This window comes from Bombyx mandarina, chromosome 01 (assembly GCF_030267445.1).
Source record: "Bombyx mandarina strain Sakado chromosome 01, ASM3026744v2".
Taxonomy (NCBI): domain Eukaryota; kingdom Metazoa; phylum Arthropoda; class Insecta; order Lepidoptera; family Bombycidae; genus Bombyx; species Bombyx mandarina.
Genome location: NC_143208.1, coordinates 3,091,158 through 3,119,111, shown reverse-complemented (window position 1 = coordinate 3,119,111; position 27,954 = coordinate 3,091,158). Strand labels below are relative to the sequence as shown.

At 34.1% G+C, this 27,954-nt stretch overlaps 1 protein-coding gene across 2 annotated transcripts; it reads left to right on the top strand.

Annotated features, from left to right (window-relative positions):
* Positions 1-43: 43 nt before the first annotated feature.
* msk (importin-7 msk) lies at positions 44-27,274 on the top strand. Of its 2 annotated transcripts, none has more exons than XM_028177144.2 (14): positions 44-270; positions 3,458-4,009; positions 4,113-4,297; positions 7,717-7,890; positions 13,671-13,816; positions 13,900-14,703; positions 14,785-15,008; positions 16,008-16,184; positions 16,451-16,587; positions 19,759-19,961; positions 20,368-20,510; positions 22,112-22,223; positions 22,509-22,652; positions 24,613-27,274. In XM_028177144.2, the coding sequence occupies exons 1-14, from the start codon at positions 187-189 to the stop codon at positions 24,666-24,668; spliced, it is 3,141 nt and encodes a 1,046-aa protein (XP_028032945.2). In that variant the 5' UTR covers positions 44-186; the 3' UTR covers positions 24,669-27,274. The 2 variants fall into 2 exon arrangements, with proteins under 2 accessions (XP_028032945.2, XP_028032935.2); XM_028177134.2 differs by having other exon boundaries at positions 20,368-20,522.
* Positions 27,275-27,954: the final 680 nt, after the last annotated feature.

Sequence of the window (27,954 nt, the reverse complement as noted above, 5' to 3'; positions counted from 1 at the left end):
AGATAGTCAAAGTGGACTAGAAAATTTTTGGATATTAAGAGTTTGTATTGGCAACATCTCCATGATGTCACGTGACCTGCGCCATAGAGAACATGTCTTTTTCACTTCCACGCCCGGTGCCGGTGGCTCGTGCCCCGCTGTGAGACAAAAGTAATTTTCAAGTAATTTAATGTACAATCCACAAATATGGATACCAGAAAGTTAATTGAAATATTACGCGCCACTATTGATCCTAATCAACGGCAACAAGCAGAAGAGCAACTTTCCCAGGTAATTTAAATCCATTTCCACATGCTCGGTAATTTTATAACCCGACTAAATAATATGACAGTTCAAATTGCTGAACTTCCTATTCTAAGATATTGATTTTGCGAAAAGTTGCTTTGTAACATGCCGCGCAGGTATGGATCTTCAGAACCATGTTTTCGCATGTCTAAGAAATATTTGTATTCAATATCCCAGAACCCTGTTCGACGTGACTGATCTATTTTTGTCCGCGCATGGTAAATCCTGTGTTAAAGATTTAGCCTATTGTCCACCAATAAAGCGAATCTTGACGAAATGCTACCTAGTAATAATACCTATGTATACTACCTGTCTAGATGCTAATAGTAAAATTAATAGGAAAATGTATGAGTGTTTGTCTATACATAAAAAAATCTAATACGAAACTATATTTGCCGCGTATTTCATCATTTGTCAGTTTGTTGCTAAACATTGGAAATAAATGGTGTAATTAAATAATATCTGACACGATCTTGTAACTAACTATATTTAATTAGAACAAAACATCTCAGAATAAATAATCTTCTCCAAAAAGTGATACCTTTAAAAATATTGTTGTAACAACACTCATCTGTTGAGCTAAGGTATTTGTTTTTGTTTGTAATCAAATGAAAATGCTGAGTGGTGAAGCCAGTTATTGAATGGAATTATATTACTATTAAAATTGCATAATACAAACAATGTAAAAGAGATCTCAGGTTCAATTTAGTACATGCTGAACTGTGCAATGTTATTTATTGATCTGTGTAGTTAGGGGTGGGGGTGAGATGAGAGCATGACCTGTGTTACTGGGTGTTGTGAACTGCAGCATCTGTAAACTGATGAATGTAGTTGTCTTTCTTTTCATTAACAGTGGAATATATTTTTTTAACATTTTAATTATTTTCACATTATCTTATGATTGACTAAATTTAATAGTAGCATTTAACTGAATTTAAATCATACAGGGTTCTGAAATCAAACTACAAGTTATGGAAAAAAATAGTTTAAGACATTTCAAGATTTTGCATCAATACTGCTTGTTTTTTGAAGTCTCTGGTTATATCTATACGGTAGGCAGTGGCTTGGCTCTGCCCCTGGCATTGCTGAAGTCCATGGGCGACGGTAACCACTCACCATCAGGTGGGCCGTAAGCTCGTCTGCCTACAAGAGCAATATATCTAATAGCCTTTGTATATTAAATATAGTATGTGGGATGTCTACGGGACTAGGTGATTGCATTTGCTGAATACTTAATGAAACATTTGATAACTGTTAGGAAAATCTGGTAGATTAATACCTATTCAAAATATGGATTAAAATCAATTATAATAAGTTCATGTTCACTTGGTTATGTTTCAATAAAAAACTCACTTTAGATCTCAATGTAATTGTCATAATCAACATTATTAGACATCTGAATCATTACAAATCCATTCAATCACATTGGTGTTTAGCTTAGATTAATAAAGTGAACAAACATTTTGGTATATTGTCCAAAGCCAATTGTAGCTGATGTGCAGAAAAAAATCTGAAAATTAGTTTCTAAAGTTAAGTTTAGTTTAGTACCTTAACATTAGTGGATAGGAGAATCAAAGAGAAATCACCACTTGTATAGAATAACTCCAGATGAAGCTTACATAGCTCATACAATGAAGAATAAAAGCAACATTTTAAGCCCATAAATACCAAATTATATGCTAATTAAATGCCACTACTAACATTGAGACAACATGAATTCGCATTTACATAGTGGCTGTCCTTCTTAAACCAGAATGCATAATTTCTTCACTGCAGATTGATGCAATAAGATTATAATTACCATCTTTAGTCCACTTTGTAGTATTTGTAATTAAATTTAGAATCTGCTACTATTTCACATTGTTTATTTTCTATTATTACAAGAAAGTTTCTAGGAACTGTTCACATAGCTTTCTAGTGTTAGCCTAACTTAACATTACCTGATCTCTTCTCTTGAGTTTTGTAAAAGGCGACTTAAAGGATATAGGCATACACATGGAGAATGGGCTTGTAATAATACTGAGATATCTCTAGGCCGAATTTATAAGTTTTCATGGGTAGGTACTACCATCCTGCCTATTTCTACCGTGTATTATATATTCCTGTAAATAAATATATATATAATAAATAAATATACTATATATTCCTGTTTGAATGGTTAGATACCCATTATACTATTCAATTAAGACTTCGAGCTACCATTTGAGTAACCATTTAACACATGTGGACCTTGGAACTCATTCACCCGTTTACACAATTAAAAAACTCAGTACATATATATTTCAATAATTTTAGTGTATTACATATTAATTTAAAGAGGGCTTTCACATCATAAAATTAAAATGGAGCATAATTGCATTTGCACATAACATACACTTGTTTACTTGCTGTATGACAGAAAAAATGTTGATTATTGTAGGTATAGATTTAGATGAATAATTAAATGTGATAATACATGATTCTAAATAAATAGGATTCTTCCTGGTCCATTTAGCAGCAGCTGGCATACATTGTGTTTTCGTGACTTTTTTCATCTTATGTCTACATTGTAATAAATAAAATATAACTACCCACTTACATCTATAAAAAATAATGGAATTCCTAATACATTATACCAAAACAAAAAATAATGTCCTTAGGCTTCAATTGTGGTGGCAAAGAATATAAGAATTGATCATCTGTAAAAAGAATATTTGAGTCGACTATTATCAAAGCCGGCAATGTGACTTTTGGACAATTATTGGTAAATCAGAAAAACGAATTATTGACTTTGTATTCCATTGGCAGTCACAAAGCTCTTCTGAACGACATCTTAGATAAATAACAGGTTAAGTATTAACCTTTATTTAATGCAATTTTGAACCGTATTCTTTGAAGGAGACGATTATATTCAAATCAATCTGTATTGACATATCAATAACATTTTTTTGTCCAAATGCACAGATTGCCACCTTTGATAATAGACGACTCATTTGTTTGTTTGTTTCCCGATTAGTTTTCTGACAACTTACATACATTTATTATATTATTTATTTATACATGTTGCCTTTTCCAATGCTTATTCCATTATTTCAGTTATCATCATCATTTTCTTCATGATCTTAATTTTTATATGCTTGAATGTTACTTTTTATTACAGAATGTCATTCACTTTCTTAATTTTTTGTCTTAGATTCATAAGATAATCGGATTCGCTCCAGCTCTACTGCAAGTTGTTATGCAAAATGATGTCAACATACCAGTGCGCCAAGCTGGTGTCGTCTATCTTAAGAACTTGATCACGTCAGGATGGCAAGATAAAGAGCGTGAAGAGGGAGAACCAATCCCATTTAACATCCACGAGCAGGATCGCGCTATGATTAGAGACATCATAGTAGAGGCGATCGTCCAGGCTCCTGAAATAATCAGAGTACAGTTGTGTGTCTGCCTGAAGACTATCATAAAACATGACTTTCCAGAGCGCTGGACTCAAATAGTGGACAAAATACACATTTTCTTACAAAATCCTGACGCTAATAGTTGGATGGGCGCTCTACAATGTTTGTATCAATTGATCAAGAACTATGAATACCACATTTCCGAGAAACGAACGCCACTCATAGAAGCTATGAACCTGCTTCTCCCTATGATATATAATCTCATAGTTAACTTGGAACCAGATCAATCTGTTGAATCAATTTTGATACAGAAGCAGATCTTGAAATGCTTCTATGCTCTAACAAAGGTACTTTTTTTTTACGAAACCTTAAGGCGATGTGAAAATGTGTATTTTATCAAACTAAGCTCACTTTTACAGCAATTTATTTGGAATTGAAACCTCTTTTCAGTATATTCTACCTTTGGACTTGATAACCAGGGATGCCTTTACAAAATGGATGGTAGTCTTGCGTTCGATAATGGAACGTCCCGTGCCCGATACCACGCTCCAAGTTGACGAGGACGAACGGATGGAGCTACCCTGGTGGAAATGCAAGAAGTGGGCTGTTCACACGCTTTATCGCCTATTCGAAAGGTAGGTCATATAGTCTACCGCAATTTTCATCCAAATAGGTTATTGGATTTCAATAACAAATTTAAAACTATTAGGCAAGGTAATATCATCTATAAGTGAAATTAAGTAAATTATAAGATAATTAAAACAGCATTTGATTGTAAAATATTAATTATTTGTATTAAATCTTTACATAAAATTTAACACCTTTAACGCCATATGAAAAATCGAGTACTTTTCATTCAGGCCACAATGCTCGCTGATGAGCCTTATCTTACTGAAACGCTTGTACAATGAGGGTCACTCGTGAATCTTTTAAAATATCCAAACAAGACGGTAAAAGTCGCTAATTTTATCTTCTGTACAAATTATCGCGTTTTATAAATTTAGATTCCCTGATTTTGGCTTAGGCCGAATGATATAGTACGCACACCGGTTGTTCGTAAAGAGTACAACGTGTTAAACATGAATCACATTTATGGACAATCTTTCTGTATTTGTGAATAATCTTTGCTCGTTATTTATTTCGCCCCAAATGACGTCACGCCTATGAAACTGCATGCAGTAGAGTTCTGTAAAGCTAATGCAGATGTCTTTGCAAATAAAAGAAACCTAGCTCTCTTTTACTAAAATATACTACTGTGCAAAGCGTAGTATCTAATAATTGACAAATTTGTATATAACGATTCTCATTGCAAGTGACTGCCATTATCATTCTCCTTGAATGTCAATCTAGACCGTTTGCTGTCTCGTTTATCTATAAATTGTACATATAATAACTTATTTAGAATAATATAATCAATTGATAATAATCAACACAGGGTTTTTTTTTCCTACCTAAACTGATGGTCTAGACATCTAGACATCAGCGTAACCTTAACTAGTAGGTGAGCTCACGGGACTCAAATCTGACGATGTTGCTAACACGAACCCTAGCAGGAACCGTGCTTCGCAGAATCTACCGTCGGATCGGAAACGCGACCCACTGAGAAGACCCGACGAGAAACTCAGTGGGCTGTGTATGTGGGTTAATTTACTCGCCGAGCCCTTCGTCGCAAGCGACGGGTTCGACGAGAACGGGGACTCATAAACGTCCATTTAATCCATCGAAATTTCCAAATGTACTATTCGAATCCTGAATGTAGTATATAATCGGTAACAAGTAAGTCTGTTGGTATGGCAGATATTTCGCACGATGGACTGCTGGCCAGTTAAGACAGATTGACTTCTGCAATTAAAGACCAGACGCGCAACCGGAGGGGGGAATGGCGCCAGAATGTAAAACTTCACTAGAAACATGACAGCCATTCTCGGAACACTATTGGCAGAGTGATCGTCTACCGGGAGTCTTGCGACGAAGAAGAAAAATCGATAACACAGCATCGAGCTGCCTTTCACGTAAATTTGGGTAACGACCCATTAAAAATCCGCTTCTGTATAATTGGTAGGGCTTATGAGTGTGAGACAGGCACGGTTCGGGACTATCATTCTATCATTCGTTTGAAGAGTCCGAAAGATTTTGGTCTCGTGCCTAATGCGACAGTCGTCGAAGTTTACCCGGCAAATTCGTGAGCTGATCATTCCCGTTTACGTCACTTAAAATACGGCTGCGGTTTTCGCGTTTAGATCCTATGAATATTAGAATGTAATTTTATTACAGAAGAAACGCTTTAAATTTTTTAAGTCTGTGGACGTGATGTTTGAAATTGTTGAGATAGAATATAAGGGCCTGCTCACATACGTTTATCCGGCGTCTATCATTACGTGAGCGCTTTCTTGATTTTAAAGCTCTGGATCGATTGTTTAAAAAAACAAGCTCTACTATGTCCCTAATTTTTCATATTAAAATAGTTTGTTAATATAGGCTCCTAGCAACGTTATATAGGCAGAGTCATTGTTGTCGGAATAAGAATTGCTATTATTTCAAATATTATATATAATAACTTTGAAAACCCGGAAAAGTGTAGAGTTGTTAGTTCAGGAAATCATATTTGAAATTTAAATGAATTGTTCCTAAAGAAAAAAATACGTACGAAACGCAGTTCTAAATAATAATGACTAGTTTGTGGCGTGCACTATAATTATTATTATTAAGTTTATGTACAGAGTTAGGAGGTAACCAGGTGCAACCAAAGTATAACTATAAATGCAATACATTCTGTTGTATTGGAAATTAATGAATTTTATTTTAAATAGAATTTAGAAAATATTAGCTGTAACAGCAAATTTTATTTCATTACTTTTTTCATTATTCATTTATGTAACTCTTTTTTCCTGCCTATGCTGGTAGCCTAGAGAGGCTATTCCAGCGTAACCCTAACTAGTAGGTGTGCTCACGGGGCTCAAACCTGACGACGTTGCTAACACAAACCCTAGCGAGAGCCGTGCTTCGCAGAATCTACCACCGGATCGGAAACGCGACCCACTGAGAAGATCCGGCGAGAAACTCAGTGGGCTGTCTGTGTCTGAGAGTTCATTTACTCGTCGAGCCCTTCGTCGTAAGCGACGGGTTTGACGAGAACGGTGACCGGTGCTTGAAGTACCTAGAAGCACCGTCAGTGGATCGGGAGGATCCGAGATGACGTGTTTTGGGTGACGTCGACTGCTTTCCATTCTTTCCGCAGGATCGGGAATGCTTTATGTAACGGGAAATAAGTCTCGCACGTGTGAAGAAAAGCTGTCAGTTACTTAATTATCATCGTAGATATTTTCGACGTTGTTTTAACATTGGTAAAATTTGGAAAACACAATATTGTCTATTTTGGGTAATCTAAATAATAATAACTATTTACTACACTAAAAACCTACGCGTCGAATTGAGAATATCTTTTATTTATTTATTTGAAATTTATTATAAATATTATGTATATATTATGGAATTCGTGAAAAAAACCACTGTAACTAAAAACTACTAATTATCTTTGCTTTTGACATAACAAGTAGGACTATGAGCGTCATATGTAGAACCATATTAAAAAATAATTGAATTAATAACAACTATTGTATTACTTGTGCGCGAGATAGCTTGTGATGTGTAAGTGTCTGATGGACTGACTGAATCCTGACATTCAAAGTACTTGAAATCGTTGTAACGAAATACTGGTGGTAGGACCTCTTGTGAGTCCGCGTACCAGTAGGTACCACCACCCCGCCTATTTAATTTTCTGCCGTGAAGCAGTAATGCGTTTCGGTTTGAAGGGTGGGGCAGTCGTTGTAACTATACCGAGACCTTGCACTGATATTTCAAAGTCGGTGGCGCATTTACGTTGTAGATGTCTATGGGCTCCAGTAACCACTTAACACCAGGTGGGCTGTTAACTCTTCCACCCATCTAAGCAATAAAAAAAAACAATCTACAGATAATATTAAATTTTCAAGTCTCACCCCAACACAAGAGCGAAACAGTAACGATTGATAAATGAAATTGTTTGCCGTATCAGGTATGGCAGCCCGGTGAACGCGCGTGAGGAGTACGTCCAGTTCGCGGAGTGGTACCTCACCACCTTCACCGGTGGTATCTTAGACGTGCTCCTTCGGATCCTGGATCAGTACAGGAACAAGATATACATATCGCCCCGTGTACTCCAGCAGACGCTCAGCTACATCGATCACTGGTAATTTATATTATTATTTTTATTATTACAATATTGTGTTTTCAGGTTGTTTTTTTTAATACGCTTTTATTAGCTTCAGACGTATGTATGTTTGTAACGGAATCTTTGAACATGATTTTGACCCCTTCAAAACGTCGGATTAACTCGAAATTTGGTATACTTATTAAGGACCGATGGCAATTGAATATTAGAAAAAATATTTAAAAAAATGAGATTTAACTAAAAAATTAAAAATAAATTTTAATAAATTTGAATTAAAAATAGTGTAAGAAAAAATAATTTTATTGTAAAAAAGCTTGAGGTGCCTTTCAGGATATGAAAATAACCATTCTACTCATATTGTTCATAAAATATGTATAACTACTGATACCATGTACCACTATTTTTTAGTTGGATTTTCTATAAAAGCGTATTTTGTTAGTTTTTTTAAACTATTATTTATTTCTATGTAGCTCTAAATAAAATGGATGTCATCAGTGACCGACCTGTAGTTTCAAATGCTTCAACCGGCTTTTTAATGTAGGGATTTCTTCTAGCTTGGTGACCTTTCTAGCTTCATCAGGACGAATAGGCGAGCATATACTTGGAATACGACAGATTCGACCCTAACGTGCTCAGATTTGCACCAATTTGATCGCTAAAACAAAAACCATTTCGAATAGATTTTTACCTAATTCCAAAGTTGCATCTACAAATGTTGCCATACCTGCCTCCTACGTTCCTTATTGCTGTGATAGAAACATTATCAAACAAAATCAGGCAGGTCACATCCGTCGTCTTTTATTCTCTGTATTGGTGTGAACTCCGGAAAGAAATCTTTATTATTTGCAAATTGTATAGCGAAGGTTCAATCTTCTAAAATAAAACATGTACGAGCAATATCAGCAACCGCCCATAGCAGGAGATTGTATCTCGAACCTTCCTTACGGAGAAACGTTCTATCATGTTTCCCTCAGAGACGTACATAGTTTGAAGGTAACATGAAAAAGGTGAAGAAAACTAAACTCTAGTATCACACAATTTTGAATCAGAAACGGCAACATTACAAGAACTCTCCACCCCTAGATACCCTATTACCCATTTGCAATGTCACCATAATGGACCGATGATGTCATGTAATATTTAAATTATTCGAGACTTCAAGGAAAGAAAAAAAAAATGATAATTGTACTATGATCTAAAGTAACGTAATAATACTCTGGTAATAGCAGTCTCACGGTAGTCAATTCCAATTCCAATCAACATAAAGTCCACTATTCGTGGTTTCAAGTTGTTATTGTTCTAATATTTTATAGATGCATAGGTATGATTTTATTGAATAATTTATCAAATAATTATAGTCTAGACGCCGTACAGGCAAACAAAATAATACAGGAATCCATACATTGGTGACTTTTTCTCTCTCAAAAAGTTGATATCTATAATTACATAATATTAACTGCGTTAGGGCTGAAACTTCGCAAATGCAATCAAATTATCTACATGAAATGGTCAACTATTTGATGTGACGTCAGAGGTCGTTAGTGAAGAATGGAGTCGTTTCTAATTTTACTGGTATTGCAATATACCGACACACAGTGGGTCGATACTGTGATTTTAGTGACTTAGGGACCAACTTTGTTTTTTTATAAATTTTTTTATGTAGATAGATAGAGCTCGTTAATCTCAATAATAATTGTTTTGGGCAAAAATTACAAAAACTTTATAGTTTGGTCAGAAAAATGTGTTTTGTGATTTTTTTGTATGGAGCGGGTCACATTAAATTAAATTCCTGCTAAGTACCGCGAGGTCCCGCTTTGAAACTTTATTTTCCTTATACCTTGTCTAGTCTACTATCATTTGATGCTATGAACATGTGCATAAAGTTGCAACTCTGCCAAATAAATGGATCGAAAAAAATTAATAAATACATAGAATAAAAACCTTTATATTTTTTTTCGTAAGTGCTTTTAAGTTAAATTTGATATGGATTAGTAAGTAAAAGCACGTAGTGATACCCATAATTACATAATACCTAACAACAATACATTTAGTAGGTCTCTAATTAAGCAATCTCTCTAATTATTAAGATAGTTAACATTATTTAATGAGGATAATTAGTTAAGTAGCCATTACTGGGTAGTAGAAAATATAGTAAACATTTGTTTGTCTCTGAAAGTATAAAGTGACCATGTTTATTATATACTAACTAGTGTTCGTTTATTCGTACTACTACTAACATCTCGTGATTGTCGTTGTGATCTTGCTGTTTCCGTAATAATTGATAATTTTGTTAACAATTTAGGATTATTTATGATTTTAAGAGAGCAACTACAGTCGCTGTCTGATAATAAAAAACTCTTTCAATTCCTACAAAATCAAATAAACGTGACCGAAGAGAAAAATGTTGAGCTCCAAAAATTCAGTACGCAATTTTGTTCAAATATAAGTGCAATATGGAAACGAAGTAGTCGCATGTTAGCACAGTTTATAAGAAAAAAATGTGATTGGTTAGAATGTGCAATAAACTAGCCCGAAGGAATGATACCTGAAGCTATCAACACTGCACATGAAAGGCTCGAGATTTCTAATACTGAAGATGTTGAAAATGTACCACCCTCAAATGTACTACAGAAGCCTCGACATCTATTTTTGCACCTCGAAAACCTTTTGAAGAATTGGGATCCAGGCAAAAACGAAGACGCATTGAACAAATTTACCAATCGCTTTCGTTATCCCCGGATGAAATGAAAGCTACTACAATTACTAGTTTGAGAAACACTAGAAATGAAGATGTAGGAGAAATAATGAACCACTTGTCAAATCACCCCGAAGATCTAGAAAAAGTTAATGAGTATTTAATTACAAGTAAAGTGAAAAGTAGTACATATTCTCCTGATAAGGCAATATTAGTTTCACTTAAATTAAGTGGCAGTATATAAACCTAAGAGAAGCAGCAAGTGAAAATGGGTCTGATTTATACCCTTCTTAATATAAAATTAAGCAAGAAAAGACCAAATGTTATCCAGGGAAAGACGAGGTAATTATTACAGAAGAAGGAGCTGCTATTAAAATGCAAGCATTACTAAACTTGGCGCTATATAGGCTTTTAGATGTGATTACTTCGGATTTGGACTCTGCAAGAGAGCTACTGCTTATAAGCAAATAGGCTTTGATAGAGCCCCAGGTCAAAGTAATTATAAACAAAAAACTGAAACAGAGTTTGATGATTCATCTATTTTCATGGTCAGTCTAGTTCCTATAAGGCTTCAGAAATTTGATGGAACAATTGTTTGGGAAAACGACCTCATCAACTTTTTATTGCCGTCCAATAATGTTTAAATTTACAAAAGAAACGCAGTCAACAGTGACAATTATAAAAGCTAGCATAACAGAAGAAATAGAAAGACTTCAGCCATCAAAAATCAAACAAGTTGAAGTTAAGCATCAATTGCACATGATGATGATAGACGGCAAAATAACCTCATATTTTTCAGAAACATTTTCTGCTGTCTGTGATATTTGCAAAGCAAAACCGTCAAAGTTTTTTGGAGTGACTTGCTTATCAAAGAGAAAATAATGAAGAAATATTCCAGTATGGAATGCCATCTTTACATGCCTGGATACGATGCATGGAGTGCTTACTTCATATCGGTAAATATAATTTTATTACTTCACAATTTTTTCATCGTATGTAGTTTCCTGTGAGATTATTTTTTATATGACACTTTTTTGTTTGCGTCTTATCGTTTGGACTTCAAGAAATGGGGTTGCAAGGGGGGATGACAAAGAAAAAATATCAATCAGAAAGAGCGCTATACAGCAAGCGTTTAAAAAGGAATGCGGTTTACTTATAGATGTTGTCAAGCAAGGAGTAGGAACAACCAATGATGGCAATACTGCCAGAAGATTTTTCAGGGATGCAGAAGAAACAGCCCGCATAACAGGAATACGTAAAGATTTAATAGAGAGGCTTCACGTGATTCTTCACTCTTTTGCATCTGGAGAGCGCGTTTCCAATTTTTCGGAATTTTTTAGATATACTGCAGAATTGTATGTTAATGTATATCCCTGGTATTATATATGCCTTCGAGTATCCATAAATTGTTGGCACATGGCAGTGATATATAATAATGAAGAACTTTGGTGCCATTCGTATAGGTAAACTCTCGGAAGAGGCAGCGGAAGCTCGCAATAAAGATTTTCGGAAATATACAGAGAGATGTTATTCAAGAATGAGAAGTAGAACGTCGACTAATGAGGATATTTTACACAATCTTCTTTCGTCTTCTGACCCAAAGATCGAAAGGTGAAACAAAATATATAATATTTAGAGAGATTGCATAATTAGAGACCTACTAAATGTATTGTTGTTAGGTATTATGTAATTATGGGTATCATTACGTGCTTTTACTTACTAATCCATATCAAATTTAACTTAAAAGCACTTACGAAAAAAAATATAAAGGCTTTTATTCTATGTATTTATTAATTTTTTTCGATCCATTTATTTGGCAGAGTTGCAACTTTATGCACATGTTCATAGCATCAAATGATAGTAGACTAGACAAGGTATAAGGAAAATAAAGTTTCAAAGCGGGACCTCGCGGTACTTAGCAGGAATTTAATTTAATGTGACCCGCTCCATACAAAAAAATCACAAAACACATTTTTCTGACCAAACTATAAAGTTTTTGTAATTTTTACCCAAAACAATTATTATTGAGATTAACGAGCTCTATCTATCTGCATAAAAAAAATTATAAAAAAACAAAGTTGGTCCCTAAGTCACTAAAATCATAGAATCGACCCACTGTGCGACAGTCACAAATCGAAGTATATCAACCACGTAGTTGGAAAAACATTGGTGTTATACTAGATTCGGTATAATCACAATGTGTCTGTTTAAATATTCTTTTCAAGGTTAGCCGTTAGTATGACATTGTTATCGATTTGAAGTATTTAGCCCTTGTTCTTATGACGACAAAATATGATGAAAAGCAAACGCAATTTTTTTTTTGTAATGAACTTACGCTGTCGACTGTTTGGGTTATTGAAACATAATACCCAATTGATTATAAATATATCGATAGCTGACCATCTCGCCGGTACTTTTATGTCTTTACAGAAAGCCCGCGAGTTTATTTCATAGTCCCGAGAGTCCACATTCCAACTGAGTTTATAAAGTACCACGAGGCTTAAGTACATATTTCTCTTTGAAAGAAATTCGATTCTTATTAAAAGTAATATAGACGGATTCTTATCTATTCATGACTCATGAACAGAGTGTTATTTAAGTTTTAAGAATTCTAATGCAAGGCTCTTTATTTATACAATATCATATATAGCAATATTGCCTATTAACATGATACTGAAATGCTGCATGTTGCATTAAACAGTAAAAGCTCTTTATTCGTGGAGCATATGAAAATAAATAAATATATAATATATATTATGTATGTTCCGTAAATATGACGCGAAAACAGAAACCGTGGTTTACCTTTTTTATAATCCGCGTTTGTGAAAACTCGAATAAGGAGCCTTTACTGTTTACACTAACGTGGCGCAAAAGCCTACCCTGTCATAGATAAAACGTTAGGCTTGGCTATTTTGAAATATGACAATATAAATAAAACTGTCATATTGGCAGATAAAGAAGTAATATTTTTAAATTATGCTACTCTAGGATTCATAGCTATTCCCAGTTACCTCTTTCTAGGTTATTTTAGCAGTATGTTGAAGTAAAAGGTCCATAGTTTGGTTTTACGAAAATGAGCTTAATGTTTGCTTTCCTTAAACAGCGTAATCCACTCGCATTCTTGGAAGTTACTGAAGCCGCACATGTTCGCCATCATACAAGATGTTCTGTTCCCCCTGATGTCTTATTCTGAAAATGACGAAGACCTCTGGGAAAATGATCCTCATGAATACATACGCATCAAATTCGGTACTTATTTATATATGTAATAATGTAATTAATGAATTTTTTTTTAAACATACCCTAATTGTTTTTATTTTCTAAATTTATAGATATTTTCGAGGACTATGTTTCTCCTGTAACAGCAGCACAGTCTTTGCTCATTTCCTCTTGCAAGAAGCGAAAGGGAATGCTCGAACGGACTATGCAACTTTGTATGCAGATACTAACCTGCCAGAATGGAGAGTATGGTCCGAGGCAGCGTGATGGTGCGCTTCACATGGTCGGCACTCTGAATGAAATCCTTGTCAAAAAGAAGTTTTACAAGGACGAGATTGATTCCCTCCTTAGCATGTATGTCTTCCCTGAGTTCCATAGCCCACTAGGTTATATGCGAGCCAGAGGTTGCTGGGTATTACATTGTTTTGCGAGCATTCGCTTCAAGAGCGAGCAGCTTTTGTTTGAGGCTGTTCGCCTTACAGTCGATTCTTTGTTGAACGATACTGATTTACCCGTCAAAGTAGAAGCGGCTATAGCAGTACAGATGCTATTAACATCACAGGAAAAGGTGCACAAGATCCTCGAACCTCAAGTTAAGGAAGTAACATCAGAACTACTGAAGGTTATCCGTGAGACTGAGAACGACCATATTGCTAATGTGTTGCAAAAGATCGTGCCAATGTATACTGAGCAGCTAATGCCAATGGCTTTTGAGATAACAGACCACCTTGCTACCACATTCAGTAAGGTAATTGAGACCGATGCAGGCACCGATGAAAAGGCCATCACAGCAATGGGCCTCCTTACAACTATGGAGACTGTACTAAATGTAATGGAAGATAACCCGGAGATCATGGCACAACTCGAAAAAACTGTCCTACGTGTAGTTGGACACATCCTTCATCACAACATTATTGGTTAGAATCTTAAAAGTAACTAAAATATTTTGAAACTGTAAATTGGAATTTGTACTAATTTCAAAATTATAAATTTTTCAGAATATTATGAAGAAGCCATGACTTTACTATGCAATCTAACAGCTAAAAGCATATCTGAAGACATGTGGAAGGTCTTAGAATTGTTGTACCAAGTCTTTGAGAAGGAAGGGTTTGACTACTTTACAGACATGATGCCTGTATTGCACAACTATGTAACAGTTGATACCAATGCCTTCCTGTCCAACGAGAATCACATACTAGCCATGTTTAACATGGTTAAAGCGGTATGTACTCTTTATCTGCTTGTTAAAATTTAGTTTGTACAAATATGAATTTTGTGCTTAGCGATCTTAGAAAAATTAAATTACTATCATATAAAATTTTACTAGTAAGATGTTCTAGAAACTGCTAGCTGTGAAGTACTGTGTGTGTACTAAAATATCATAAGAAGTTTTAAGAGAACTTTATTCATTTGTTACGGTTGTAGCATTTAAAATATTTGACTCACAAGTAAAATTATATTTATTACAACAATATTAAAAATCAAAATTGCTGATAAACTAAAATATTGTTAATTTCTCACACTTTGTTAAAATTAAGAAAACATTCTGGCTGTGCACTCTGATCATAACAACAACAAAACCAGCTGGTTTTCAAAGCAAAGCGACCTAACATCTCAGAAAACAACTTTGAAATGAAACTCATTTGTCTATTTACATTTACAATGTTTTATATTAGAATTAATATAAACTAAATATTCTCTACTTAATACCAATGATCTAAAATTAAAAATAACCCAAAACGGAGACCTAGACCTAAATTCAGTTTAAAATAATTAGTCTTTATTCTTACAAAATGCTAAGCGAAAATATTGCGAAAAGATTTATGCTGCTCTGTAAATTATACATGATTTTTATAGTAACTTGCTATTAACCTAGGTTTATTTCAGTTCATTACAATTTACCATATTATATGCTAGCTCATAATATCATACAACTTCCTTGTTTGTGCTTGCTTGTGCTGTTATCTTTTTTATCAAAAAAATATGAGTAAATTATTTTACATCTGGAAACTCTAAAACTAGATTATGACACAAATATATTGTGGCTGATATATTTTACTGTTACTACTGAACTTAGATTCTCTTCTCATTTTAAAAGCTTAGCGTATTTATGATATCTTAGCTCAGCGATGTCAAGCATGTGCAAAAGTGGTAAATCAAGTCCTCCAAGTCATTTAGTCTTTTCAGAATGCAAATAAAATTCTATTTTTCTTTGATTCAGGTGCTGAACTCCGATGCCGAAGACGAATCGGAGATATATGCAGCGAAATTACTGGAAGTCATGGTGCTTCAGTGTGCTGGGAAGATAGATAATTGTCTACCATCATTTGTGGAGCTTGTACTCAATAGGTTGACCAGAAAAGTAAAGACCTCTGAACTCAGGACCATGCTGCTTCAGGTAATAAATCAAATATTAAGATTTGATATATTGCCTTAGATGACCTAGTTAAGAATCCAAAGAACTTCATCACATAGTTCATGTTCAATTTCTTGTTCATTATTTTCATTAAAAATATTCATTATTTGGTATATGTGTGTGGGTGTGTGTACTTAGATATGCCCATACCACTGCATAGAATCATAGACCTTACACTCGAAACTTTTCTACTTTTAACAATTAAACAAAGAACAATTGACTGAAACATTAACATTCACTTGAAACAGGTCCTCATAGCTATCCTGTACAGCAATCCTCAATTGCTGTTTTCTATCCTGGACAAGCTTCAGGAGGCGGTGCCTAATGCGTCCATTACCCAGCATTTCATAAAACAATGGATCCACGATACTGACTGTTTCATGGGGTAAGCGTACCTTTCATTTGTAACCTTCATAGAATTATAAGATCCAAAAACCATATCAACTGTAGCTTTTTATTTTTGTTTGCAAAATAGCATTTATTTATGCTCACTGGAATTTTTTTCTAAAACATGTAGTGTCTGAGATATGATTCAGTTATGCAAATGGCTGATGTAAGTAATTTATAAAAATCAAATTAGCTTAAAAAAAAAATATTTTATAATATAATAATATGATAAAAATAATATGTAGAAGCAAATCATATTTGTTTTATAAAAGCTACAACATTTGGGTAGTGATCAATTTCAATATTACAACCAGTGGTGGGAAATATATTTTATTACTAACTGTACTGTACCCTGGTCCATGATGTCAATACCAGTGTTCAGTGCCAGACAGGCTTTAAAACTCAAACAAATTGAATTGACAATTATGTCATCCATCAATTTGCCAGCTGAGCAATACAGCATTACGATTTCAGATACGCAGATTCGTTGCGAACTGGTTTGTGGTTTTTTTTTCAATTAGATCATGGATTATTAAAATACGCATCTCATTTGATTGAACTTACTCAAAAATTAAACATTTTATATGAAAACCAAAAATACAAAAAAAGTATAATGTCAATTAATTTCATGAACACTTAATTTTATTAAATATTATATTAAAATTAAAATGAGCGAAAGAGGCACATGGTAAAAATATTACATTACACACTTGATTTATTTATTTGAAATAACTTATTTAAATGTTTGCTATTTGTAAAATAGAGTGAAGTAACCCATAAACAAAGCCCTTCACAGTGGGTTATGATTTCTACCCAGTGGTAGATTCTGCAAAGCACTACTCTTTTGATAGGCTTAGTGTAATTAAATTCTCTGACGTTGAGGCCCTGATCTCACCCACCCCTCTGTGAGAAGCTGGAATAGCCCCTTAGGCTACTAGTGAATAGGTAGGGGGAAAAAACAGTCCAGGGAAGGTTTTTTATTGCACCATCAACAAAATATGTCTATTTCATATTTGGCGATATTCACAGCCAATTGTGGATGATTTACTTGCTTATAATGAAAAAGTATGACCAGCCAATGTAATTGAAATTTTTAAAATTATGCAATTATTTGAATTTGTTCGAACAACATAGATTGTATTGACTTTTAGGAAATAGTATAATTAATATTTTTTTGTTATTGTGTATTAATTTCTGAAACAACAAAATTGCAATACTTAATGGAAAGTATCAGGAGTGCTACTATGTTGATGTGAATGTGTCCATAATTACAGTTAGGTACTGGCACTGCAAAAGTTTTGTTAAGGCATCTTTGAAAATCGCAAGTTGGTCTCAACTACTCTAGCAAATCGAAATTACAAAAAAGAAACCTTTAACCCTTACGCTACTACTACGGCCACAAAACGCTGTCTGCCGTAGCGAAAAGGTTAACAATCACTCTTAAGTTATCAATGTCCATTGCGATAGACACATTTTACAATTTCGATTGTGTAACCAAAATCTTGCACAAATTTTCTATTTTACTATATTCCTCTATATAATTACGATTCAAGTTACACAAATTATTTTATCGAAAATTTAAAAGACAATAAAAATATGTTTTTTTTAAATAATGCTTAAACTACATTCTAATCAAATAGTAAAATGACTGGAGAGATACTGCAATACTTATACGCAATATATCTGAGGTGATTTTATACTGAGATATTTTTTTCTGCTTCATGCTACAGATATGGTCCTTTTTACAGGTAGTTTCCATTCATTACTTGATGAGAAAAATCATCATCATCCATTTCATTAAAGAAAACATATAAGTGCCCATTTCACATCCTGGTTAAGATCTGAAAAAAAATGTAAATACAGTAAATAGCCTTTGACACTTCATAAGTATGCTTACACAAAGTACAGCATGCAGCATTTTCTTAAATTAAAATTGGAACCTTATTTTTTTTATAAGGTCTCGTACAACAATATATTTTACCGCAAGGTTGTGAAGAGGGCATTATCTCATTTCATCAGCTATCAAGGAATATATGTTTCACTATATTTGTATGTCAGTAGGCTGTTTGGTTGTTTCTGCTTTAATAAAAGTTGGTTTTTTTAGAACGTAGACTTTACATGTATTTAACAATAGGATTCATTAAGAAACAATATTTTAAGAATACGTCAAGCTCCCGCCTTTTTATGAAATTGCTAACTGATTAGGCATTAGAAAAATTTAAGGTTTTAAAACTTCCCACGGAAATCGCAATTCTACGGAACTCTCTCTACGCGCCTTTGGCTCGATTTATTTTGATTAATTTATTAGTAGTCTTTCATATACTTTATTTGTCACTGTTCACATAAACTTTATAAATAGTTAATACATTGATAAAGTTTGTTGTTATGTTTGTTATAATTTGCTGTCGCTAGTGGTCTTGTTTGTGCCTATTAAATAAACAATAATATGAAATCTTATGAGATTTTACAATTTACTAATGAACTTAAAATAAATTCATTAAAACACTAGATAAAATAAATATGAATGTTGACTCAGTTTTAATTATTATTATCAAATAGTTCCTTTACCAAGTTCAAACTAGTAAGATATCAAGAATACTTTGAATAGTGGTAATGGAGGAAGTTACTTGAAACCATTCCTGCAATTTATTGTTGAACAGAAAACATCCACATTTCAAATTTGCAAATAACACTTTAATATATGTGTTTATTTAGTATCAAATACTTGAAACGGCAAAGAAATAAGAAAGCTACTAACAGCTATCAAAAAAAGCCAGTTGACAACTGAAGACATTTATTTCGGTAGAAAGTTATGAATTAAAGAGCTAGAGAATGGAGATAACTAGTTTTCAGATTAAGAGCCCCTGTAAAACAGTTAAATACATGCAAAGGTACAAAAAAATGTAAAGTATTTGGTTATTGATGTTGTAATCTTACTTGGTATAATATACCTTAAAATTAGTCTCGTATGTGTCGCACGATTACAGCAATCGCGCTAATGTCGTTTAGTTTGAATTATTAACATCGTAATTGTAGGATAATAATTTCAATTTCGCTTTGATTTATTATAACTATGCTGCATTCACGCGACACGAGTTACTAAGTGTAGGTGCTCTAAATGTAAAAAATAATAATGACGACAACAGATAATAACGAGTGTTTCCTTCAGGCTTCATGACAGAAAACTTTGCGTGCTCGGCATTTGCACACTACTGGACATGGGCCCTCAGCGACCCAACCTAGATGAGTTCATTCCTAAGCTGCTGCCGTCCTGTTTGGTGCTGTTTGATGGTTTGAAACGAGCTTACGAAAGCCGAGCCGAGGCTGATGATGATTCATCTTCAGAGGAAGATGACCAGGATCTTGATGAAGGTGAGTAGATAATTTATTAATAAATCAACACTTGTATGGATTAGTGTGTATCACAATTGTGACTTCAATATTATGTGTCAAATGTTTTCCGAACCTGTCTACTCACATTCAATGAAATTAAGAGATTTTCACTATAAGTAAGCTGCATAAAACATATCCCGGAACTTGATTTTTTTAATTGTTAAGATGAGTGAACGAGTTCATGGCTCACTTGGTGTTAAGTGGTCACCATAGATTATAGACATCAAAAAATTTTTTTCACCATTCATTCACCTTGAGACATGAGTTCTATGTCTCAGTTTTTACAGTACAACGACTACCCTGCCTTCAAACCGAAACGCATCACTTCACTTTATTACGACGATTAGTAACACTATCTTTTTTAATTGTACGTTTTTTAATATAGAGACCTTGTCGAGTGACGAAGACGACATCCAGGAAATGAGCCACGAGTACCTGGAAACGCTCGCCCGCATGGCAGTAAAAACTAGCAATCAGCAGGGTGTCGAGATGACTGCCAAAATTGAAGATTACTATGACAGCGATGACGTGAGTCAATTGGTACATACATCGGAACTACTAACCATTAACAATTCTGTGTGCATTATTGCATGGTGTAGATTTTAGATGCACTAACGAGCATTCCCTGTATATTATTAACCCCTTCAAGATTATGACTATGGCAACATCATATAATATGAATCACATGTGTACATAGTATATAATATACAGTACTAGCTGTACCCAACCGCTTCGCTGGGCAATTAAAATTACTATTTCTCACCCCCACAAAGATTCTCATCATTAACGCCCTCGCAGCTGGTGTAGGGAGTCCAACACTCATATAAATATTAGCCTATCCATTAAGTACATGTATTTTCTACATGGATACCAAGTTTCAAGTCAATCGGATGCATGGTTCAGTAGTTATAATAGTGTCATCCATAAAAACCACTAAAGATTTATATATTAGTATAGATAAAGAAAACAGTGTGTAATAAATAAAGGCTTTAAACGTTCTGTAAACTATTTGTTTCCAGTGCATGAATTATTCATTGCAAGGGAAAACATGACTTTCTGACCATTGGTATGTGCCATATGTAATACTAGTGCCAATTATTCACAAACAGATTTGGTTACTTTTAATTTCTCGCCTCATAAAAGCGACCAAAGTCGAATGATTGAAAACAATAATTATTGAATATTCTTTGAAAATAAAAGTTGACAAATACAGACAATGCAGTCTAGCAAACTTATAATGAAATTAAAACATATTAGTAATGCTTACATATCGTTTTTCGCATTTTATACATATTTAAATACTAGTCTGCCTAAGTGCGTTATGTTTCTCCTCAATCGTAGTTATTCTGTAGCCCACGCACTGTAGAATTAAATGTATATTAAATTAGACAGAGAAGTTATTGTTTCTTACAAAATGAGAAGTTTATTTTGCTTTACAGTCATTTTATCTGTACCTGGCTCTGTATTAATATGATTTTGTTTCACCATAATGGTCTTCTTATGAATGTGATGATAATTCAAAAGTGTTATTACAAATGTAATGTAAACATAAACTCAGGAAAACAAATTCGTTTTTCGTTAAACCACCATATACTCACCACCACCCTGCCCGTTTCTGCCGTGAAGCAGTAATGCGTTTCGGACTGAAGAGTGGGGCAGCCTTTGTAACTATACTGACACCTAAAAACTCTTATCTCGAGATGGGTGGCGGCATTTACGTTTTAGATGTCTATTGGCTCCGGTAACCACTTAACACCAGGTGGGCTGTGGTGTGCTCGTCCACACATCTATGCAATAAAAAATAATACTTGTTACTTACAAACCATGAATACTTTTTTATTTTCATTTATAAGATAGGTAAAATATGAATTTAAAATATATAATAGATATTAGGCTAATCTTGCGTTCTTTTTATTATTTTTTTAATAATAATGAGGGATTTTGAATTATTTATGTATTTTTATCAAGTGAAGATAAAAATGAAATCATAAAAAAATTATGTGTAAATCTACAGTTTAACTCTTTAACTACAGCTTAACTCGAGCTAGGCCATAAGTTTGTTCACCTATCTATGCAATATGTACATATGAAATAGAAAATGGTATTCAATTTAATTGTTTGTATTGCAGGACGATGACGACTACGAACCTGAGGATGCGGCCATTGAATGCTACACAACACCCCTCGACGACAGGGACTGTCCTGTCGATGAGTACGTTAAATTCAAGACCACGCTCTCTGGTACGTATTTAAATGTAATGTTATAAGCCGCCCGTCTCACATTGAAGCATGCCATTGCAGTCGTAAATATTAAATATTGAGACACTAGCTAGACCTCACTAGTCTCAAAGTGGCAAAATTAATGATGTGATGTCTGAATTCAGGTAACCACTTTTCAATCACGGTCATTTAAGGCTGTGGTAGATATTCTATTTAAAAAATTTAAGAATTAAGCTTTGATACTCTTTTTTAAGTGAGTCTTTAAATTTGCTGCTTTAATTTAACGTGTGTTATTTATTTATACAGCTTTATCGAGCACCGAGCCTGCTTTGTATCACGCATTAACTAGTGTGCTCAGTGAAGAGCAAAAGAAGCAACTGAGTGCTGTGTTTGTGCTCGCTGACCAGCGTAAGGCCCAGATGGACAGCAGACGCATTGAACAGAGTGGAGGTAACAATCACTTTATTATTTATCTTATGTACAAGTTTAATAAGAGCACACATTCGCACAAAGGAATCACTTTAAAGGATCACTTTATTGCATACTTATGTACTAATACTTAAGATTGAGGTTTTGATGAGTAAGGTATGAAAAAAAAAATACTAAGCTGCTATTACTACTACCATTACAGCCACTATCTTCCCCGGCATATACCTAGTCAGGTCATAAGTATTGTCACACAGTAAAAACTTTTCTTTTAGAATGCTGGCCACAAAAAAGTTTATTGAATTCGAATTTCGAATTGTTCATGAAAATAAAAATGTATACTTTTAGAATTTTACTCATTTTTAAATATGGAGTGGACGCTTAAAGAAGACCGTGTTGCAGTTATTGCGTTGCATCGTTGCGGTTACGCCAAATTCAAATTTTTAACATACTGAAAAATTTGAATATAACCAAAAGATTCGTTTATCGTACCATCAAACGATACAATGAAGACGCTAGTGTAGATGACAGGTCAAGAAGTAGTCGCCCTCGGTCTGTTAGGACTCCAGCAGTGATAAAAGCTGTGAAGCCGCGAATTCAAAGAAATCCCAAGCGTTAGCAGAAACTGTTGGCCCTTCAGATGGGGTTAAGCAGAACCACGGTGAAAAGGGTGTTAAATGAAGACTTAGGGCTTCGGGCATATCGAAGAAAAACAGGACATCGTTTGAATGCTCGTCTAATGGACCTGAGACTGAAGAGATGCCGCGCTTTGTTGAAGCAGTACTCGGGAAAAAAATATCGGAAAATTCTTCTTTCTGATGAAAAATTTTTTACCGTAGAAGAGAGCTACAACAAACTAAATGATAAGGTGTACGCACACAGTAGTGAAGAAGCGAGCAACCGTATTCCGCGTGTCCAACGAGGTCATTTTCCATCCTCGCTCATGGTATGGTTGGGAGTTTCTTATTGGGGCTTAACAGAGGTACATTTTTGTGAGAAAGGTGTAAAAACGAATGCAGTTGTGTATCAAAATACAGTCCTGACGAACCTTGTGGAACCTGTTTCTCATACCAGGTTCAATAACAGGCACTGGGTATTCCAATAAGATTCGGCGCCAGCTCATAGAGCGAAGAGCACACAAGACTGGCTGGCGGCGCGTGAAATCGACTTCATCCGGCACGAAGACTGGCCCTCCTCCAGTCCAGATTTGAATCCGTTAGATTACAAGATATGGCAACACTTGGAGGAAAAGGTGTGCTCAAAGCCTCATCCCAATTTGGAGTCACTCAAGACATCTTTGATTAAGGCAGCCGCCGATATTGACATGGACCTCGTTCGTGCTGCGATAGACGACTGGCCGCGCAGATTGAAGGCCTGTATTCAAAATCACGGATTTCATTTTGAATAAACTTTAGTGTCATAAGAATCTATGTTTTGTTAAGTTCATTTTGGTATATGAATGGTTACATAATGAATAAACTTGTTTCAATTATTTTACATTAAACATGTGACAGAATTTATGACCTGACTAGGTATGTATTGGAAGCTTACATTAGGCATGTGATTGTCTGTGTGTGAAAACAAGGCTGATTCTTTCCGAATACTTGTATCGAACAATCAATCAAACTTTATTAGCTAAAACACGGCTTACAAATTTGTTGATAGTTATTAGAACAGCGTGTTTCTATCAGGTGGACGTGCAAATATTATTCAGTCAGTAAATATATTAATTAATTCAAATATCAAACAACAAAATAAATTAATTGAATTGATTGATAAAACTCCCGATGATGGAGTTTTTATTAAAATTAAAATTATTTATTTTAGAAACCAGTACATACGTGTACAGAGTCATTGAAATGATATTAAAATTACCATTTCAATATCATCAATTAAAAATAGAAATTAGAAAATTAATTTATACGGATTCCCATAGGTTTTTTGTATAGGGGTTCAATACAACTAAGTAAATAATTTGTTGCAGGTTACTCGTTCACGGTGCCAGCTCAGGTGCCAACGACATTCAAGTTCGGATCTTAAATTCGCCTGCACTGGGGGACTAACAAAATTATAGTAACATTCATCATCAAATGATTATCACCATAAGTTTATTTTCTGTTCGCTGTACAAAAGTCAACATTGGTTTTTATTATACGCAATTTGGCTTATGTTCAAGCGATTATAGAATTTTAAACTTAAACCCATTCACGAAAGGCTCTCATATCACGTTTACGATGTAAGAAAACAAATGGAAATGATATTTTTATTTAATTATTTTTTTCCGCTTATGTATGTATGCTTGTAGAGCCTGTATTTTTAGATCAAATATACATTTTATGAAACTGACGCAACACTTTCTTTCGATATCTATAATTTTATGACATTTAAGTTAAACGGTTTTATATGTTTTAGTTACTGAGTATGCTGTTTTTCTTTGTGGTAAATGTTCACCGTTTGTTTTGACAGACCTGTAGGCATTTTAGCGTATGCAACTAACTAAATCCATTCGTTTTTGTTTTTAATTATGAATATAGTCTAGCAAACAGACAATTGGAGTGGTGGTTCTGTACCGGTTGGCTTCACTGGAAGTCTGGCATTGGATCTCAGATTTTTTGTATTTGTTTTTTTGTTTATTTGTCCAATGTACCATTGTTAAGTTTAGAAAAAATGATTATATTTTATGTCGACGTTGTTTCGGACTGCTTAAAGCCGCTTGGACGCCGATGCTGAAATACTAACTAGTGTGAAAAATTCGACCTTTTTTAGTCCGATAAAAAAATTCACTCCAGTATATTTTTGTCGTCAAAATTCTTATTTAAATGACATTTTTTACTAATAACAATAGAACGTTTGGTTGGTTATTTTATATCGAAGAGAATGAACGTGAAATTTTTTAAATCGAGTGATATCGATCGAAAGTGATTTTTATAAAAGTGTGTAAACTTCTTTTTATTCGTATTGTTTTTATGAATAGCCGAAATGAATCTAGATTATTATTTTTTAATTTATTTGCGCTACAAACTTGATGCATTTGAAATTGCTTTTTTTTGTGTCGAATAATACAATTTTTTTTATCCAAATAATAATAATATGTTTACCGGAAAGAGTGAAGTATTGAAATCATATTCATTAATTAAATTTAAGTATCAATACGACTGTGTTTCAAATGATATGTTTAATTCACGGTTCTAGGCGATGGACATTGAATTTATGCATTAAAAAAAAATCACATGTTCTTTCCTAAAGCGACAAATATTAGTGTTGCCACTATTTTTCTATCAAGATTAGTGTTAAGGTTTTGCATTGATCATCGGTTTATGAAATCTATGATGCGTTACATTTGTTTAGAATAATTCTTGTCAACTGTACAAGTGGCAACGCCTAACTCAGCTTTGACGATATTTAACAGAAGTTGTCAAAAAATTCATAGTCTATAAATATAACCAGTTTCGACTAGTTACTACATTGCATCCAATATTTTATTATTTATTGGTGAGAAGCAACTTTTATTATTCGCATCATAATAATTTAAAAATGTTAGATGTTAATGGAATTTATTGTATCACAATGAATATTATTCGATAATTATTTACCCATATAATACATATTATTAAAATACAATTTCGTGGAGATTGTAAAGGATTGTGATCTTTAAGATGGGGGAATATACAGAAACTTGGTGTTGAAATGTATCACGATAATATTAGTGTTTTACTTTCACTAAATGTTGAATAAAGAAAATATGCCTAGGGAAAAAATGCATGTGTCTTTGATGTTCGTTGTCTGTACAATAGGTTTATTTCCGAAAAAATTTCGGGTATTTAGAAATGGATGCACAACACGGAAGGCTGCCTACACCCGACTGAAGTGGCACTACGCGATTAAGAATGCGACAGCAGCTGAAGAAGTTCACTAGGATGTCTATTATTTTTAAAGTGTTCACTGTAAATAAATTAGTAAAAGAGTTGATAATTATAATAATTGGCGCTATACCGTAAAGCTCTGGCCACCTGTGTGCTTAGTGCGAGTTTCTTAATGTTCTCGATAGCGTAAAAGTTAAGCCAATTTTGTATGCAGTTGGAACAGCGCCCCTAGCGGCAAACGTACGCAAACGAACCCATTCCATACAAATATGAGCTAACTTTTACGCTATCGAGAACGTTAAAAAGCTCGCACTAAGCACACTTGTCTCCACCGTAACGCCTAAATTGCATTGTGATCTGATAAACATAAATGCGTCAAGCATCAAGACTATGACGGGCCAAGCTCATAATTCTATATTTTTGTTACTATAATAGTAGTTGTTAATAACGTTTTAATCACACTATCGAATATAAATAAAATTATCCGCATTGATGTTACAAAAAAAAAAACCTTAAAAATCACAGTATCGATGTTAGTTTGTTACCTAAATGATAAAAATAGAGAAAAAAATAAATGTGATGATTAAATTAAATCTATGTATGTGACAGTTTTCAATGTAACGAATTTTTTATTTTATTGTAATACTATTAATGATTGTTATCATAGAAACGATTTCTTTCCGTTACCAGAAAATAGATCGTCTTGAATCTATTGTCTATTGTCTGTATCGAAGCTTAGATTGACCCTGTACACTATTAAAATATTAATGTGTATTTTATAAATTGCTGTTTTATTTAATAAGTCTTTAATTAATAAATAAAAAAAGAGGCTGTAAGTTTTTTCACCAAATGTGTATTCATTATGTTGTGAAAATGAAATAATTCAGTCTGCTTAGTGCCTTAGTGGTATGAACTTATTCGAAGTCCAAAAGTGGTGTTATATTATTACATGTAGAACTTAATTTGATAATGGTGTAAACGTTGGTGGTAGGACCTCTTGTGAATGTGCACGGTTGGGTACCACCACCCTGCCTATTTCTGCCGCGAAGCAGTAACGCGTTTCGGTTTAAAGGATGGAGCCACCGTTGTAACTATACTGAGACCTTAGAACTTATATCTCAAGGGGGATGGCGCATTTACATTGTACATGTCTATGGACTCCGGTGACCACTTAACACCAGGTGGGCTGTAAGCTGTCCACCCATGTAAAGCAATAAAAGAAATGGTTGCTGAACACGCTTTCTTGAGGACCGAGAACTTTTCTTAAGACATCCCATATTAAAAGCCCAAACGCGCGGATCGAGAGGTTTCTTGGTCGAAAGTATGTACGTAAAAAGTTTTTTAATTAATTTATTGCGTAGACAATTGAACGAGGTAATAGCTCGCTTGATGTTAAATGACCACCGGAATCCATTAACAACGTGAATGCCACACTCCTTCAGACTTTAGTCTAGCAGAAGTCT